This window comes from Pholcus phalangioides, unplaced genomic scaffold (assembly GCF_987345545.1).
Source record: "Pholcus phalangioides strain wild (caught in Gottingen) unplaced genomic scaffold, Ppha-v1.0 ptg000015l_1, whole genome shotgun sequence".
Taxonomy (NCBI): Eukaryota; Metazoa; Arthropoda; class Arachnida; order Araneae; family Pholcidae; genus Pholcus; species Pholcus phalangioides.
This window is the reverse complement of record NW_028301608.1, coordinates 62,478,379-62,498,938: the sequence shown is the minus strand read 5'-3', so window position 1 is coordinate 62,498,938 and position 20,560 is coordinate 62,478,379. Positions and strand designations below refer to the sequence as shown.

At 31.9% G+C, this 20,560-nt stretch overlaps 1 protein-coding gene across 1 annotated transcript; it reads left to right on the top strand.

The window, feature by feature from the left end:
- The first annotated feature begins 1,376 nt into the window (after positions 1–1,376).
- Cog3 (conserved oligomeric Golgi complex subunit 3) lies at positions 1,377–18,272 on the top strand. Its single transcript, XM_089243991.1, has 20 exons — positions 1,377–1,570; positions 4,797–4,907; positions 5,025–5,086; positions 5,848–6,013; positions 6,956–7,030; positions 7,151–7,243; positions 7,993–8,240; positions 8,511–8,729; positions 8,887–8,992; positions 9,210–9,243; positions 10,270–10,430; positions 10,716–10,944; positions 11,811–11,896; positions 12,383–12,472; positions 13,602–13,722; positions 14,043–14,125; positions 14,538–14,672; positions 15,692–15,898; positions 16,818–16,916; positions 18,013–18,272. Exons 1-20 carry the CDS (start codon positions 1,430–1,432, stop codon positions 18,049–18,051), a joined length of 2,505 nt encoding a protein of 834 aa, XP_089100117.1. The 5' UTR covers positions 1,377–1,429; the 3' UTR covers positions 18,052–18,272.
- Positions 18,273–20,560: the final 2,288 nt, after the last annotated feature.

Here is a 20,560-nt window from a genome sequence, read left to right as displayed (position 1 = left end):
CAAAAATTTCCCGCCGAACCGTTTTCAAACCAGCCCAATTTGGCGGGAAAACCGCCAATCTGGCAACTCTGACACACACACACACTTTCATTAATTTGTAAAGACGTTGTGTTAATATAGTACTATGTCATTTTGTATTATATGATATATCGACACTGCACCTTACATCTAGAAAAGTTGCTTATGAAAGCATTAAATAAAATTTTCTTCTCCTTAAATTGCAAAACAGGTGAAGGCGTTCACATAGCACAAGTGATTCAGCAACATTATAATATAGTTAGTATAGTCTATGATAATTATTCATTAATTTTGATTCATGAATAATATCTCTAAATGCTTTTTTCATGGAAATATACGCTATTTGGAACAAAATAGATCCTCACTGCACCTTCATGTATTGTTTGTTTCTAATGTTTACATGTTTCCATCATGTTTATTTTTAAAATCCGAAATTATGAGTTTGTTCGAACAAACTACATATGCAGATCTGCGTATGTATTTTCCTCATCATGTTGAACTGTTAAAAGTCAAGTGTAATAATTAAATATTTGTACCGTTTGTAGATCTGTTGCGAGACTTTTTAACAAGATCAGCTCGCATTCGCTCCTCGAAGTTGGGAACCACAGAAAATCATCTTCAGCCGACCACCCCTGTGGCGTCAGAACCCGGGATCTCGCGACACGAGTCCGTCACTATGACCACTCAACCATCACAGTGACAAACATGGAAGACAGATGTACTACGGAATTACCCATAGACCACACAAACATTCATAACTGACAACATGACCTCAAAGAACGTTGGGGCTCCGAAATTTATGTTTGTCCAAGGCCCCGAACTTATGATGAACGAGCCCTGCTACAAGGTTCAAGCGCCTATGGACATAGCACATAAGTAAACCTCTTTCGATCTTTACTGGTAGGTACGGCTGTCTTAGGAGCAACATGGGTTTCCGGGCCCAAGTGATTTTTCTGAGGCTCTACTAGGCAAATTCTTAAAAATTTGAACCAGATCTCATTTTTGTGAGGCTCCCTACTTCTCTTGAGGTCCCGTTCCCGGTTTGGCCCATGCCTTAAGACGGCACTGCTGATGGACCAAACACAAAAGCTGATGGGCTGAAAACAACCCCACAAGTTAATGAGTTAAACAAAATTCTTAATCAGCATAATTAATTTTTCCGACAGTTTCGTTTGGTGATGCGCCTCCCCCCCCCCTTTTTTCCGTCGACTTTCTTATTCTGCTCAAAGACATATGGTCAGATTGACAATACATTTCTACCCACATCGTTGTTTTTGCGTTACATTAAGAGATGGCAGCACAAACACCGTGTTACTGAAGCAGTTGTTAAATGACAAGTGTCAGCGGCTCAAGCCGACCTGCTGAACGATGTAAACAAAACTCACGTACATCATCATTATTTCAGGCCGAAATGGATTCGAAAGTGAATATGTTGGACCGACTGCTGTTATGGGAACACGGTGATGATCCCTTGTCGCCTCTAAGTGACATTCAGAGGCGAAGTATTGAAGAGCTTGAATCCGCCTCCAGAGAAAGACCTCTCCCCAAAGAGGTCAGTGTATCTTACTTACCTTCGTGTTTCATGACGAAATATACGCTTGAAATTAAAGGAAAAATAAGATATTTATTAAACGTTAAAAATATCTAAATCGGTATAAATTATTCAGCTGTTGTCAAATTATCTTACACTTAAAATGGTCCTTGTTACATCAAGCAAGCAGACCTTTTCTGGATATTATTCTGAGGAAAACTCGGAACATCTTTGGCATAATCCCCCCTCCCCCCACTTGGCGATTTATTTTCACTGCCAAACATGTCCGACGAAAAGTTATCAATTCCGTCTACTGACGCAACGGACGATAAAAATTGCAAGCATAGAAAACATAATAATAATAATAACAATAATGAAAACCAACAAGCATAATAATAGTAATAAATAGTAAAAACATCACTTTCTGGACAAAACAAGGCTGCGGTAGCCCAAGTCGACAAGGTACTCGCCTGAAAGGATGTTTTGAGGTGTTGCGAGTTTGATCGATACCCGGTTCGTCCTCGTCCTTGCCAGAAACTTTCCTGACACAGGGGTACAACAAAAACGGCGACATGACCGCAGAAAAAGAATGTTACCAAAGGGCGTCCCACTTGAAGGGGTTAGTGCACGAACCTCTCGATGAGTGTAAAAGAAAAGGCTGCAACATTCGAAATTGGCAATAAATTGAAATGAGCGCTGGATTATAAATAATTCCCTGGATAAAAAATAAATACTGTGATTTGTGGGTTAATAATTAAATGCAGGGATGAAAGAGCTACGCTGATTGTGCCGAAAAGGTTCTTTTGCTACATGGTGCTACAAAGCACAGAATCCCTGCGCATTATAGCACCAACTTTGGTTTGTATGTAGAGATGCTGCTGATGCAATATAGCCTGTTAAATACTGGGAATTTAAGAAAAGGATTAGTGTATAAATTTTGTTCACGGGAGGGATGCGTTCTTTCCAAGCCAAGGAGAAAAAAGTATGGAGAGGGAAACCTCTGTACAAATCTTTTTTTTTTCCTCTACCATAATCACGCTATCTCGACCATCAAAAGACTTTATAGTGACCATGGAAAGTAGTTATACTGCTTTGAAGTACAAAGTTCCACTCTCTTATTAGTATAACCTGCACAGGCTATCAAAAAATAGGCTGTCAAAATACAGTATATCTCCTTCGTCTTTGAATGAAGAATTATATACAAAATTTTCAGATTTCATAGAGAATTTTTTTCTCTCGCAGGTTTTATGCTGGGAAAATAACAAGTACTTTGCAGTTACCTACCTGCATTCAACGACAGTGTATCTACGATGTAAATTCACTTTGTTTCCCCACAAGATTGCACGTGTGCCTTCATGAAAAAACCGGATAAAATTGGATGGCCAGTTTAAATTCAATATAGATAATGAGAACTATAAACGGTGGAACCTTGTTTATACAACATTCAAGAGGCTGGTTCAAAACTTTGTATGAATACGAAAGCCACACAACTGAGACTTCTATTAAAAAAATGTCCCCCTCCCTCACTCCAACAGACATACAAAATATTTTAAAATTCAATGTATTCAATTGTATTTTCAATTCTGTGTTTAAAAAATCATTTCAATCATACTCAAGGATTAAAATCACATTTCAAATCGCTTAGAGAAATAAAATAGGCAGAACATTACCTTTGCTTGATTCTTCATATAGTATTTCGTTGACAATATAAAAGAAAAAAAAATCATGAGCTTAAACCTCTTTGACACAGCAATCAAGTAAAGCACCACAAAGAAAGAAAATTCCACTGGAAATGATCGAAAGAACTAATACCATACATGTGTGCCTTACTATAAGACTTGTACCCTTCAAATGCTTACAATAGACTTTCCCACCTCTCTGGGGATAACACTGAAAATGTTGGGAGGGAAAATTCTGAAAGGACATATTGCCGTCTTTCAAACAATTAAAACCCTGTTTCTTTCTCGCAGACGGCAGCTTCTGTGTATTCTTGAAAACAAACAATAAACTAATCACTCAAGTGACCTCTGAATGATCATCAGCCAGCTCCAATAGCTATTTTGGTATACGTCAGCAATCATCCAGAAATTTCTGGCTTTTGCGGTGACAATATGCAAGAAGAATTGTTTCAGCAAAGTATTTTCATTGTCTACAAGAATTGCTGCCATTTGATGGATATAGAGGGCATTAAAAAAAAAGATTTGGAGTTCCTAGTCAAAGTGGAAACATTTGATAATCAAGTTTTTGCATCAAATGAACAAAGTTCATACAATAAATGTAATGAAAAAACCTTTCATAGTATAGGTTGTTTGCTTTTCAAAAGAAAAAAAAAATATTGATTTCGCACGCGTCACCCAAACAGGAATTTCTATCCAATAATGTTCTAGGAAAGTACTTCTTGTATTAATAAACTATCATGCCATTCATCTGTTGAATTTACTAGGTAGGACATGTCATTGTGACTGATCACAGTATCTCAGAGCACCTTGGCAAACAGTTGAGAACCAATGTTCTAGATCAATTACCAAAATCGTCCTGATTTCTGCGTGGGTTAGCAATAATACAAACACAAAAAAATATAACTTTGTTTTGCATACTACTCATCATTTAAAGGAGATACTTTTTTAAATCCCTCTATGACATTACATCCGCCGAGCATTTGAAAACTTCAGTCAGACTGCTGGGAATTTTCACAGCTTTAGTGCAATGTCTGTGCAAATTTGGCACTGCCCTGATTTCTCGTCTCTTTAAAATCATTTCTATTTATGAACTAAAATTACTGTATTGCATGTTTGAAAAACTACAAGCGTTATTTAGTTATTATCTAGATAGCAGCCATCTTGGAACTGGTTCTTTTCTCCATTTTTTTTTAATTGGAAAGAAATAAAATTTTGTTGGGATTCAATTTGAAGACAAAAAGAAAATATATATATCTATGAAATTTTTTGTTTGTTAACTCTTAGGTCCATAAAATTGAAGTTTTAGTTTTAGTTTAGTATTGCATGTTTGAAAAACTACAAGCGTTATTTAGTTATTATCTAGATAGCAGCCATCTTGGAACTGGTTCTTTTCTCCATTTTTTTTTAATTGGAAAGAAATAAAATTTTGTTGGGATTCAATTTGAAGACAAAAAGAAAATATATATATATCTATGAAATTTTTTGTTTGTTAACTCTTAGGTCCATAAAATTGAAGTTTTAGTTTTACTGCAACAATTTATAAGTTATTTTTTTTCTGCCCTTTGTAGCTTCCTATTGATGATGATGTTTACGTGCAGCCAAATCTTGGTCTCTTAAAAACTGATGGCGAACCAACAAATATTGATGTTAGGGGTAAAGTCATTGAAAGTACACAGCAGGTAACACTTAAAGAGAATCTCAGATAAATTTTTAATTTTGCCTGTAAAATTTTTCATGTTGTTGAATGATAAGAATGATAAGACACTACAATGATAAGATGCTATTTATCATTGTAGTTTTTGCTGTGGAACTCCGAAGTGGAGAGAAAAGTTGTTCAAGATGGCAACATGATGTGCCAGTAAGTACAAGTCTAGTTTCTGATAACTACTTTTACAAAAAATTATATTTGCTGATGTGCTTGACTATATTTAAAACCCTGACTACGCTATACTTTTCTTCTAGATTATCAATTATCGACATAATCAGATTATCCAGACAATCAATATTATAGAGATATCTATAATATGTCTCTAAACCGTCCCACCCGGGGGCCATTTCCTGAAGTTAAGAGAGGCTACTAATGCCTCTACTTCAGCGCCTCACGACACAGTGCATGAAATTAGGAAGGCAAATCAATATTATGTTCACTCTGTGTGTGCCCATTCTTGATATAAATCTTCATGAACTTTTACATGCATACTAAACAGGACACAGCTCAAACAATAGACTAATTTAACTTTGAAAAGATCAAAATTTGCCAAAAATGGGTCAAATCATTATTTGCTATGAAGGTAATAAGGTTTGCTCTACTGCAAAAAAGGTCCCTAGGGAGGTAAAAACTGTTTTGAAGGTAAAAAAAAAAATGGGTTTGATTCAGGATTTTCTGAAATTTCTCCCCATTGATATTGACCTCTTATTATAGTCCTGTTTTTTTTTATGGTTTCTCTTAGAAAATTCTCATGAAAAAAACATTAAATGCATAAATTGTGAAAATATTTATATGTATATTTTTTTAACCAAGAAATCAGTGATCAAAAATCATGAATTTCATGATGATTATCACTATTTACTGTAACTACTTACTACCTACTTCACAAGGTGCTTTTTTTTAAATTGCAGGGTATATGTTGAAGAACTTTTATACTATCATAGTCATTGCACAGAGCTCTTGGAAAATGTGACAATGGCATTGGAGCTTCTTGAGTCTCTGCAAAAGAAATACACATTTGTGTCAGACAAAACAAATGCATTGCATGAAGCATGCGAACATTTGCTTGCTGAGCAGGTAAAAATTCTTATGAAGATTCCTCATTTATCATGAGTTTTTTGCATAATTTATGAAAAAAATTTCACCTGGGTTCATAAATTTTCCGCATTTTTTTAAGTTGTGGTTTAAAATATTTACTTGCATGTTAATGTTCCTGCTTCTGATTTGAAAGCTGAAAATTAATTGTGCTTGATTTTTGAACTGTGATTATAGCCTTGTTTAAAAATAAAAATTATTTCTTCATGGTACACATTACAATAATATGTAATGTAGTTGTAATTTATTTGTTAATTATTGAAATCTTAAAATTAAATGTTAGATAAAACATAGGTTTTTTTTTTTTCAATGGAAAATATAACACAAGTTCATATTTATAAATACAAAGATCCCAACAGGCAAAATGCCTAACGAGATAGCTGAGAAAAAGATGCCCATATTACAAATATGGATGTCATATTTCTAAAATACAGCATCCCTTAATTAAAAAAGCAATTATGAAAATTAAAAACTATATATAGCATAATAAATAAAGCATAATACAATGCCCATGAAAAATATTTATGGTTGTCTTATCTAAGTATGGATAGCTTTTCCAAGCCCCAACATGCTTATTGTATTTCTTTTTAAATGTGTCAATTGTATTAGAATTTACTACTCCCGGGGGTAAGCTATTCCATTTATTGACAATGTATTAATAATTCATGGTCCATCCTATCCATTCCATTGAAAATTTTGAACACTTTGGTCATAACCCGCCGACACCTGCATTCTTCCAATGTAAACCAACTTGTATTTGATATTCACTGCTTTCTATATTTCTATAAATGCAGGTGTAAAATAATATTGTGTACATTACTGCAATAAAATTTCTCCTTAATTAATTTAAATTTTTTTAAACAAAACCTATCAAAGATATCAAAGTAATCAGTTTTAATGAGATTTATTTAATGTCATCCACAGGCGAAGCTTGTAAATTCTGCAGAGACAATATCACAGAAGCTGTGTTATTTCAATGAACTGGATGTGTTGTCACAGGTATGTATTTTCATTTCTTTTCAGTATTTTGGCCATATTTATTTTATCACTAAAAGTTCGTGATTGATCACGTTTATTCATATAGATATAAAAATTGAATATAATATTTCATTACTACAGAAGCTGGCATCTCCCACACTATCTGTTGTCAATGAATCATTCATCCCTCTTTTATCACGTCTTGATGAGTGCATAGCCTACATGGTATCCAATGTATGTATGAATACTATAATCTTATGAATTGCATGCAAGCAATATGTTTAGAAATAAGAAAGAGATGAATATAGGCTTACAGTTACCCGCACCAGGACTTGACAAATTGAAAAAAAAAATTAGGTGTTGGCAAATTTTTTTGGCATTAAAATTTTTTTTAAAGAAAAAAATGTTAGAAAAAAAGAAAAATGGCCCAAAATAAACTTTTTGTACTTTCTTTATTGACCTTTTTCTTATGTTCATACAAATGCTAGCACACATTCTGAAAATTTTGTTGTCCTTGAATAGCAATTTGATAATCATACATTGAAAAGGTTAGTGGCCAATACAGATTTTTTTAGTCACCATAGCAATCTGCACTTGATATTTGTTAAGTTCTGACCTAAACTGAAAAATTGGCACTATATCTTTTGTGATTAATACCAGTTTGTAAAGTTAATCAATAGCATGAAGGAAAATAATATTCTATAAACTAAGAGTTTGATATATAGATACTGTTTTCTGACATCTGAAAACTTATTACTAACAAAATTGAAATATATATATATATATTGGTGTGCATCATTAGGATAGAAGAAAATTAAAGTAAAATATCAGTGGTTTCTGTATTGTTTCTAAATGATATGTCACTTGTTAATAATTGGTTGCCCTACATGGAACCATATATTTTTTTAAATTTTAACACATCAAACAGTAAATTTTGTCACCATTTGCTATAAGAAAAACATATTCTTCCTATTCTTGAACAGGAACACTTTAAAGAGGCGCATGTATACCTAGTGAGGTTCAGACATTTACAGACTACTGCTCTGGGTATGGTTCGAACTTTTGTGGTATCAACCCTACAACAAACAACGCAACAGGTCCTGCCCAAACGGGATACTTTGGCCCCTTCTGAGAATGCATTCACCTTATATTATGGAAAGTTTCGATCTCGTGCACCCAGAATACGGACTCTGATGAAACAGATTGAAGAAAGAGCTGAAAAAAATTCAGAGTTTGTATCATACTACCATTTATGTATATGTTTCTATAAATTTCTTGAAAAGTTCTTGTTAGTTTTTTTTGTGGATTATGTTAAAATTCTGAAATATTAAATGATTGGGAAAATTAGAAAATCTTTGCATTCATAAGATATTGTGCAAAAATAATTAGTTCTTATGATGTGAAATTGATATCATTGAAATAATTTATTTTTTTTTATTTCATGAGCATTAACACTGATGATATTTTTCTGATCAGTAATCATGTATCAATATAATTTCAGTTATCAGCCTTTGCTGGATGATTGTCACCAGTGTTATTTCAGTCAACGAGATATTTTGTTAGGTCCTAGCGTATCAGCAGCGATAACTGATTTAGCCTCAAATCATGTGAAAGACCATTGTTCTCTTGTACGAAGTGGATGTGCTTTTCTGCTTCATGTCTGTGAAGATGAATACCAGCTATTCAAACAGTTTTTCTCGGTGCATTCTAAGCAACTACAGTAAAGTTTTTCTTTTATATGGTCTTTGATTGTTTTTCTTTGAAGATGAAATGTTAAAATTTTATATTAACCTTATGCTATTAACCTATGTTTTTTGTGTTAATGATTTATTTTAAATGATTTTAATATGAGCATGTATTTTTATATTTTTTTTCAGAGAATTTTTGGAGTCATTATGTATGAGGTTATATGATGTTCTCAGGCCAATATTCATCCATATCAATCATTTAGAAACATTAGCAGAATTATGTGGCATACTAAAGGTTTGTATTCTCTGTCTATTTAATCTTAAACGTCAAATAAGAGAATCTTCTTCATTTAATGCTTGTTCACATTTAAAATTGACAAATTTCAAGTTTTCTTGGCCTAAAATTTATCATGAGATTTGATGAATATTTTTCTGATTATTTGTGTGTGTGTCTTGTAATGTTCAAATGTTTATTTTCTTTTTCGAAAATTGAAATAAATTTTTTTTTGAAGGTTGAAATGTTGGAAGAGCACATGCAATATGGAGGTCAGTTGATATTTTTTAGTTCTTTATGTTCAAGATAGCTTTGTAAAGCAGTGTTTCTCAACCGCCCGGTACCAGGCCCTGATATCATTCATACCGGGCCGCGAGTGATTAGCAGTTTCATTTTTTCTTTGGTCGTGTGTTTGACCGAGTCTTCTACTCACAAAAATGAATGAAATCAGGCCACGGGCTGGAAAAGGTTGAGAACCACTATTGTGAAGTATATATATATATATTTCAGACCAGCATTCATTTTTTTTAATTTTCAAATTTTTTTTGTATTGTTACTCAAAGAATGCATTAAAAACATAAATGTCATCAAATCTTTATTTTTTGTTCAATTATTTTCCAATTTTCAATTTTTTTTTGTCTGAAGATATAATTAATTTTATTTAAATATGCCTTGCAGATGATGCAAGGTATATTCATTTTCACATATAATTTTAATCTAGAATTTTATTGCTAAATTTTATGTAATAAATCACACTTTTCCCAGAAGCACTTTCTTATGGAAGCCATCTTAAAAAGCCCCCTGAAAGTTCAACTTTAAGTGTTGCCTTCTGATGAAAGCCCCCAATGTTCATATACACCATATTTATAACCCAAAACTTACACAATCATTTTAGTCAGGACTTAACTTCCTGAGCTCAAGATAAAAAAATTCTATAGTGAGAAAAAGCAACCACCACATTTGTGCATGCAGGGTCTAAAAGGGTTATTCCAAAAATTGTTTTATACAATTTTTCGAGTAAAGAAACAAAATCCGTGAGAAGAGGAGAATTGAGAAAGAGAAGGTTAAAATTTTGAAAAATAATTTTTAATATACAAAAAAAAGCATGCTAAACAACTTTATTTAAAAATATTTAGAATTAACTAACCATTGAAACAACATTGGTACATCATTTCACAAAAATCAAAAACAGCCAAGGTTCATTTCAAAACTTTTTCATCACTTTCTTTATTATATTAAAATTTAAGGTAAATTAGTTTTATTTGTCAAATGACATATGAAATGTTATTAATTTGTAGCTCATGAACTAGAAGCATTTGAAGCTGTCATTCGGCAAATGCTTGAAGATGTTCAGGAAAGGCTTGTGTACCGCACTCATATATACATGAGAACTGACATTCTGCAATATGAACCAGCGGCTGGAGATTTGGCCTATCCAGACAAGCTGGAAATGATGGAGGTTGGTTTTAAGTTCCAATTTTTTTCAATGTTATATAATCCTTTGAAATCTAACCATTGAAAAGTTGGCTATCAAAAAAGTTACTTAAAGAAACAGTTTTGGTCATCTATGTACCAATGAACCTATGGTATTAATTTAGCTATGTATACTATACTCATCTAAAATAAGGTTTGTCTTTTATGAACTTTGTTAAGCTGAGATAGAACAGTAATATTTTCAAACATATTTATAAAAAATTCAGTTCTTTCTTGTAAAATCGAGATGATTTAAATTTATTTATTTCAGAGTATTGCACAAAGTTTAGCTGCAGGCAGCTTGAGTCGTTCCACTTCTCAAACATCATTAGTTTCATCCAACTCTGTCGCTGTTGGGAATACAGAGGAAAAAGTTTCAGAAATTAAGGATCCACAAGCAAGCATCACAGAAGAGCCAGCTGATGGAAGTGATAATGAAAGTGTGGTCAGCGAGAAAAGTTCAGTGTCAAGAAAAAGTCGTTCATCAAGAGCTATTGCATGTAACAGTTCTTTGATAAATTTTACTCATCAAAAGTAGAATAATTTTTTTTCATTTATTTATCCTTTTTGGACCCAAGCATTCATTTTGTGGAATTTTCAAAATGTATTTGCATTTCTGATACTCAGAAAATGCATTAAAAACATAAATACCAGCAAATATTTATTTTTTCAATTTTTCATATTTTTCTTTTTTGTGAAGAAATTTTCACTTCACTTTGTTCAATTTTTTTCAGCGAAGATGATGTCGCTCTACACTATCCATACAAAGGTTTTTAACTGCTGGCTGATACGAAGATATATTTTGGAAAGAGAAAATTCAACTGCCCCTGCAGGGAATCGAACCCATGTCCTTTCACTTTTCAGGTGAACGCCCTAGACTACAGAGGCAATGAATATCACAATCTTTCCTTGGAGCTCGTGAACACCTGTTCAGTGCAGAAAGGAAAGAGTGAGATATTCGTTGCCTCTGTAGTCTAGTGGTCTAAGGCGTTCGACCGGAAAGTGAAAGGACGTGGGTTTGATTGATCTTTGCATCAGCCAGCTGTTAAACATCTTTGTATATTCATCTTCACATACAATTTTTTTTTATTCCTACATTTTATGTAATAAATCACACTTTTCCCTGGCACTTTCTCCTGGAAGCCATCTTAAAAATTCCCTGAAAGTTCAACTCTGAGTACTGCCCTCTGATGAAAGCCCTCAAAGTTCATATTCATCATATTTCCACCTCAAAAATATCTCCTCCCACCACCATTTTAAAACTTCTCAGTTATTTTTTATAATGCATTATTATTATTATGACTTTCTAATTTATATTTTAGAAAGTGAAATTATTGTCTACTTACTATTAATTTTTTCATAATAGATTCTTCAGCTGATCTTCATGGCATGTGGTATCCAACGGTCAGAAGAACTCTTGTCTGCCTTTCTAAACTGTACAGGTGTCTTGATGTAAGTAAATAAAACATTAGCTAAAATGAAAACCTACATTTGAGAAAGGGGTAGTTAAGTAATGTGAGAGGGAGACAGTAATTTGATGAAATTGGTTGATGATGTTATTAAAAATAATTTGTTCGAAAATTTTAACTCCAGGAAATTTAAACACCTATGACAATTTTGTGGAAAATTAAATGTTTTTATAAAATAATGCTGTTTAAAATTTTCTTGTCATCCTTGATGGACAAATGTTCTAAATTCTATAAAAAATAAAATTTTCCACTAATGGATAAAATATCAGAATAATTTCTTCATTTGCGAAGGTTAAGAACCCATGTTCTGAAGCTCATGTAGAAAATTGGAACAAAAAATCTGAATTGTGAATTGTGAAACATCAGCTTGATTGTAATTTTTTCCTATTGTCATAGTATATTTTGTTGTTATCTGATACGTAGTTTTGTCATTTTGTTAACTCGATGTTTTATCTGTATTTTCTTTAAGAAAACGATTTTTCAAGGGCTTTCACAAGAGGTTCTAACATCATGTATCCAGTCATTAGTTTCGGCAACAGCAACAATCTCGAAGAATAAGGTTTATTTCTTTTTTAGGTTCTATTCTGTTAAAGTATACGACTATGTTGAAAGTGTCATTTTAGAACTAAGTATAGATTTTTATTTCTTCTTTTTTATGAAAGCCTTATTTTTTGTTATTTCGAAACATGGCTTGTTTTGTTTACATGACTCTCAGAACCAAAGTTGCGTCCACTTCAGTTTTGCATTTTACATACAAATTACACGCGAATAAAATATTTAAATACGTTTAATGGAGAATGTTATTTTTTACATTTTCTTGAGTTTGAAACATGATTTCTAAAAACCTATTCATAGTATCATTACGAAATTGTGATATATTTCATTTTATATTGTTGAGGTTACAAACCAAAATCTAAGATCTATCACATATATTTGTTGAATTACAGTGTTTTGTAGACAAAATGTAGAATGAAATTTTAAAAAATTTCCATGTTCATTAATATATTTCAGTTTAACTTATGAGCATATCACACAATCCTTTAGATTTTGGTTCATAACCTGCACCATTATTAGCTAGATGTACTGAGAAAAGAACAAAACATTTCATTCATAATTTTTTTTCGCAATCAAGTTTCAAATATTACATGAATTTTGCTTAAAATTTGACATAAAAATATATTTTTCATGGAAAATGACAGGCAATCCAAAATTTATTATTGTTTTCAACATTTTGGGACATTTTATATAAAAAAATATTAAAGTTCATTCCAGTACCATTTTAAAGAAAAGTTACAAGAAAGGTAGCCGGATACCTTAATGCAGAAATCTCATGTAATTTAACAATATTGAACTTGCGCCTACAATGAGCTTTTTCTTTTCTTAACAGATAGAAAAACATGAAGATGTAGTTTTTGTTCAAAATTAAGCATTATTTTTTGAGTGAACATTTAACTGATTCAAATAATTTATGTATGCAAGCAATAGACTGTTTTAGGGATCTAAAATTTTTTGTCTATTGCAGTTCAATAATTTAAAATAGATTTTTGAAAATAAGTCTTTTTGTAGTTTGATATATTAATCTTTTCCCCCTTGGATTGGACATGTAACAAAATATTTTGTTTCAAATGATTTTTTTTTCAAAGCACAATCAATATTTTTTTTCCTTTTCTCTCATGGGATCTTATTAGACTCCACTTGATGGCCAACTGTTCCAAATCAAACATTTGTTGATACTCAGAGAACAGATCGCACCATTTCAGATAGATTTTGCCATAAAGGAAACAACTTTGGATTTCAGTCACATGAAAGGTAATTTCCTAAACTTTAACTTGATATTTAGATATGAATTTAAAATTTTATTCAAAATTTATTTCTATCACTAGAAAAAAAACTGGCACTTTGAGAATTTTTTCATGAAATATTCAACACAAGGTTCTAGTGGAGGCATATTTCTCTAAATGAATGAGCAGGAATAGCTAGAGCTTCAGTGGATTCTAATTATACCTTGTGAAATTAATAGTCAATTGTTTTCTTTGAGGAATAAAAAATGCATAGATTGCTAGACCTGCTTTCTTAACATTTCATTTACTATTTGTTATTTCACTCACTGTGCTTACTTATTTTTTTAGTTGCTGCTTATGGTTTGCTGCAGAAAAAATCACAGCTATTGTCACTGAATTCTAACAACGCCATATTAGAATTCCTGCTTCAGGTAAACAAATATTTACAGATAATAAATATCCAATTGCAATAAAATTCATATGCATTGGAATCTATTAAATAGCATTAATTATCATAATGTTACACTACTGAATGTTTTTTTCCATCATAAGCTCTATTTCCTCATAAAACAATCACTGTGCCATACTTTTTATCACTGTAAACATTATGTTTTTAATTTTTTTTATATAAATCTATATTTAAGTTCAATTTTGAGCATAGCTACCTTCCTTTCAGTGAAATTGATTTTTCTTTGGTTTGTAAAAGACTTGTATCACACGCAAGACTTCTGATTCAAAGATATTAGTATAGGAGTTTTTTATTAGAAAAAATAAAATAAAAACAACTGAATATTAAATTTACCGCTTTTTAAAAATAATTTTGGCAATCTCTTTTCTTTTCAGGGAGCACCGCACGTGACCGAACACTTTATTGATTCTAAAAAAGCTATTGACAAGCAGCTGAAAGTCATTTGTGAAGATTTCATTGAACATTTGTTTCATCATCTTGCTGGTCCAGTGCAAGAATTTTTAGAGAAAGTATGTTCTCTTTCTCCAACATTCAAAAATTGTTGTGCCTAATTTTCACTTCAATGTTTTTTCTTTGATGAATTGAAGTAACTTCATTTTGTAGCATTTACATACATACAGAGTCCTATTATGTCCTATAAATCCTAACATGGCCTTTGTCTCATCAACCATTTGTCATAGAGATATATGGGTAACCCATGTCAATAAGATGCTTGCCTATATAAAGAAGTACCAAAGGTGTCGCGAGTTTGATACCTGGTTTGTTCTTGTCTGACGACAATGTCCAATAGAAATGGCATGACCACAGAAAGAGATTGCTGCCTCAGAGAGTCCCATGCAGAGGGGTTAGTGCACCAACCTCTCGGTGAGTATAGAAAAAGCTACTATAAATTTTAGGTCCCGGTCTAATTAGCTGTCTTGTGCAGAAAATGATAGTGTGGTGATAAAAATGATCAGATTATAAAGGTATAGTTCCAATTCGAAAATGCTCAAAATGTGTTCAGAAATCACCCTGTACCAATTTTGAGAGTGAAAATACAGTGCGTCACGAAATAAAAAATCAAAATTTTGTATACAGGCCCCTGGTCTAGCAACTTTCAATCAAAGAAATGTTGTCTGTAAAAAGTCAGATTGAGGATGGGACTCTTTTTGCATTCCGAATATATTTTAGCCGACAAAATTTCTCTAATTGGAAGTTATAGGACTGTATAAAAATTTAGATTTTTTATTTTGTGACACTGTGTTTCACTCTCAAAATAGGTATGGAGTGATTTCTGAACACATTTTAAACATTTTTTAAATTAGAATCATACCTCTACAATGAATGGTTGATGACACAAAGGTTGAGTTAGAACTTATAATGTAATAGACAGGGTATTTCATATAATTTTAATTTAGATTTTTTGCCCTGAAAAGTTATTCCGTCAAAACTTTTTGAATTCTCTATTATATGCATTAAAAATTTGTGATACCTGTAATGCAAAAAATAGATTACTTGATACACTTAACTTTGATGTGTGGTTTTGCAGGTGAAAAAATTTGAACAGATGCAGACAGGAGGAAAAACTAAAGAAATTCGGCTTCATTCTCAACCATTTGCTTCAGCAGATAATCTATCGCAACTAGTTACAAATACAAACCGTACTATTAAAACTGTCTTACCATCTTTGTTACGCAGTATGTCATTGTACTTAGCTAATGAGGATACAGAGTATATTTTATTCAGACCAGTTAAGGTAAGCATTTCCTGTTGAAAATATTTACACATGCAGTTTAATGGATTTTTTATATGTAAATTTTGGGCAGTTTTCATGCTTTTCATTTCTTAAAAAAATACTGAATGTTTTTTACTCTTTGCTGGCTTTAATATTTTTTCAATTGCTTAGATTGAATTGATTTACATAAAAATTGGAAATTTTTTTTTACTTATGTACAGTGAAACTTTGCTACAACGATACTCGATATAATGATAGATCCCTCTACAGCAATATTTTTTCAAGTCAGGATTGAAAATGTCTGTACTCTGTTAAACTGTAGCTTGATATGACAATAATCCCTCTATAATGATATTTGTTCTTGGTCTGCAGAGCATTGTTATATCAAGGTTTCACTGCATCATTGTTTGTTATTAACAGCAACATAATAGATTCCTTTTATAAATTGTTTTCCTTACTGTAAAAATTATACTTTGTAAAAACACATTTACTGTATTTTGTAACAGTTTCATCATTGACATACCCTTTTCTCAGAACTATTTGCGTTACCTCTTCCTATTGAGACAAACCTGCAAACCTATCTGCCAACAATTATTACCTCTTATAACGGTCTACTCAGTTTTAGATTTTCTTGAGCAATAAATGTGTGAAAAAAACCATTTTACATCTTTTGGCTAGGGAATTAAAATTTAAATTATCCATTACTGTGTACAGATGATGATGTAATAAAACAAAATTGCCATGTTCCTATTTTATTTATAGCTCTGACAAACTTTATCTTATTTTATCTCTTCATTATCTTTACCTTATTTTATCTCTTCATTATCTTTACCCTATTTCTTCTTATCCTGCTCTGACAAAATTTCCTACATCAAAAGTATTCTTTGATTACACCACTCCTTTTAAGAAAATAAAAAACAAGTTTTTAATGTTCTTTCAGATTCGAATACAAACATCCTTTGAACAAATGTTGCAGCTCATACGAGTAAATTATTCAGAAGAAGAACAAATTATTATTGCTTGCCCATCTCCAGAACAAGTATGTAATAAAATCACTTGAAACTTTTCAGAAAAAAGAAACTAATTCAAAAATTTATTCCTATTCTAACCAGGAGTGTATTTAGGATCAATTTTTTTGGAGAGGGAGAGGACACAAGTTATTTCTTTCAGAGAAATTTTAAGTTACCAACCTTTAAGAAGTGTTTAAATTAACAGAAATTGATTAAAATAGCCTATAAAAGGTATTTTCTTTGGATATTTTAGTTTTTTCACAATCTTAAAAATTTTTTTTGGTTGGTTTGGAAGAGCATGAGATTCCTATGCCCCCTACCCCCTGCATACACCTCTGATTGTAGACCATCTTCAATTATCCTTGCTTCATGAATAGAAAATATTTTTGCATTTTCATGTTTGCACTAACCCTTTATAAATTTTAAAATTGATGATAATGATTTATATTTGTAATATGCTGAATATGTGAGTTTTAAAAGAAACACACTAAACAAAAAAAGTTGACATCAAACTAGATGAAAAATAAACTCAATTTATGAAATGAAAAGAGACTTTGCCCAGTTTTAATTTAAAGATTTAGAAAAATTGGTTTTCTAAAATGCCAAATGCCATAAAAACATGTTTTTCTACTATGATTCAATAAATTTACACCATATTTTAACTGTAATCATTTGTAGCAGCGGTTCTCAATCTTTTTTGACTCAAGGAGTCCGTTTTAATATATAATTTCTATAGCTGAGCTCTGTAGACCTATTTTTTTATATTTTTTAAAATCAAATTTACTGATATTTGAGCGGCTGTTAAACCCCCTAAGATGTACACCTGGTGCCCCTGTTGAGAACTGCCGATCTATAATATTACCAATTTTTATTCAAAGAATATTACTGAAAAATAATTTCATCAGCTTGCACATTATTCCTAAATATTTGATGAAATATCATAGAAATTAATGTTTAATGAAATGTAAATATTACCAAGTAAACATTTTTTAAATATATTTGATTTTTTGATTTATATATGTATATTCTTGATATGTCTTTTTAAATTGAAAAATATTTCTGTTGCAATCATCATACTTAAAACGATGCATTCAGAACGTAACTATATAATGTTATATTTTTCAGGTTACCATAATGTTATCGCCTAGTGCAGCAAGAGCATAACAGACCAATTAACTCTGAGAGGTCTGTTTACTACAGAAACGAAAAAGGTGTTACATATATAAATATTCCCTGCTGGCAGAGGATTTAAAATCCTGCAATTGTTGTGATACAAAAAAAAAAATTATAAAGAAACAGTACAGCCATATCTCAATTTTTATCATTGGTGTTGTTTAGATTTATGAAACTGTTAATCAAAAATAAAATACTATTCATAAAATTTACAAGCTTGATCCAGTCTTTTTTAACTACTCTTAATTGTACATGCACCTCGTACACAATCATCTATGGAATTGCTAAAGAATCAGCACATGCTGGAGAGAGAATGTGTGTTCTGAATGCATGTGCTGCCCTAACATAGTTATGTATAACACAATTTTTACTGTAATTTCCTGTGTATAACCCATGGGTTATCCAAAAAAAAAAAGTTTTTTATGGGCATTCTAACTATGCAGGAATCTTAATATTTTTCTATATTTTAAAAATGCATTTAATTTTTAGTTCCCACCAAAAAAAACATGTTTGGAAGAAAGGTATATATATATGTCTTACCTTTATTTCATATTATAATGGTCAGGACTGACCACCCCATAAATGTAGGTGGTGCCTGAGATCAGCTCTCGAGAAGAGAGAGAGTTCAAGAGAGATTCGCGTCCTGGTGATAGTCTGTAAGTATCGTGAGATGACCTTCGAGAATGAATCCATCTTTCAGAAGCACATAGAGTTCCACAAGACGAAAACTGTAGACGCTCATTGCCGATCCAAAAGTCCCAGAGATCCCCATATAGACATGATGTGGCCAAACCATCCCAACCTCAAGTATCGCTTGGAATTTATCATATGTCAGCACTTCGACCTTGGAGGAACATCTATGATGTATATGGGTCGAAGAGGATATCCTCCAAAAAAGTTACAGATTGATCTACCCACAAGTCATCGTTCTCGTGCAAAATGAAATTTTTTTCCTCTCATTTTATTGCTTTCCGTTATTGAAATGTGTTTGTCAGATATTTGATTATTGTTTATATGTAACGTATTTTCATGATTGCATCATGCATCGCATTGTTTATGTTTGAAGATTGTTCCTGCTTTCATTTTGAGACAGTAAATGAAACCAGAGGGGGAGTCATTAACGGTCAGGGCCGACCACCCTCATAAATGGAAGTGCCGTTCAAGAGTGTATCAAAGGAGAAGTGATCATGGCATCGAGGCCGCGTGGTTGTGTTGTAGGCGCTGTTTTTTCCATGTAATGTGTGTGTGTAAATAAATTGCTTTTCTAAACAGTGTGTGCCTACAATTAGATTTTTACTCGTGAAACCCCCTTTCTGCAGAAGAATTTTGTGTAGACATGCAAATGCATGCAGTGAATTTGATTTCAATGGTTATTTTCTCTCCTGTGGGCTATACGAAGGAAATTACTGTGATTATTACTAATTATCTTCCTTGCACAAAACTGAATATTTCGATTGGAAAGTAAGCAATTTAAGTTTATCACTAGGGACCAGAAGATTAGGTCAGGGATTCTAACTTTTTTCACCTGTAGCACCCTTTATCCTAATCAATGCTTATCCGTAGCTCCCTAGAGCAGTTTAATGAAGAATATATTCAAATTCCAAAGGTTGACTGTGCACAGTTTGTGAACCCCTGATTTAGATACTAAAAATTTTAAAAATAAGTAGGCAAAAAGGCACTAAAAATGCTTAAATTGGGCTCAAAAAGGTTTGTATAATTTATGTAAAGTAGGAAAAATAAATAAAAACTAAGATACAAAAAAATGGCTAAAAATGTTATTTTGTCTGTGTTTCCATATTAGTTAATAATAACTACATCAATAGCCAAGATAAGTTAATATCATACCAAAAAGAAGTTATTGTGATCCTTCAAGCTTAAATCGGAGGTGATTTCATTCAACTAGATATATTATTAGTTAACATGGCAAATATTAGCTAAAATTAAACAATAATTATCGTCATATACAGTACATATTCATTAACATAATTAGTGAATAAATATGCTTTAAATGAAATGTCTTCTCACAATCTTGATGCGAATTTGATGGTATAGTGAAAACTATGTAAGCCTATAGAATGAGTTGAATAGAGATGAAAAGCTCACTTTTATGCCTGACAATGTCACACAGTAACACTTATTTGCATTTAAATGGGGGCTGGGATGGTCCTTGTGATAAGAATTAATGCTAAGAATCAAAATTTTTATAAAAAGCAAATCTTTTGAGGTTCACGAAGCCTAAAATATCTGAGTTTTACAGAATATGGCCCCTAATATTCAAAGAAAAGCCTAAAACAATGTTAAAAAGGCATTTTTAGAAAAGAAGTTTTTGGGAAACACTGATTTTTATATGCATCTATCTATGTAAATAATTTATTTAGCTATACCGCATTCCTGGAAAATAATTTTTTGTACTCTTAAATACTATAAAGTTTCATTCACATCCTTGTAGTTATCTGGAAATGAAAATGATCAAGAGGCCTAACACAACAAAATAGAAGTT

What these genes read in the sequence shown, in the direction of transcription:
- Cog3 (XM_089243991.1), top strand. Translation starts at nt 1,430, where the DNA reads ATGGATTCGAAAGTGAATATGTTGGACCGACTGCTGTTATGGGAACAC. An exon ending in ACAAGCTGGAAATGATGGAG is followed by an intron (nt 10,431 to 10,715) that starts GTTGGTTTTAAG and finishes TATTTATTTCAG; the next exon opens with AGTATTGCACAAAGTTTAGC. An exon ending in AACTGTACAGGTGTCTTGAT is followed by an intron (nt 11,897 to 12,382) that starts GTAAGTAAATAA and finishes ATTTTCTTTAAG; the next exon opens with AAAACGATTTTTCAAGGGCT.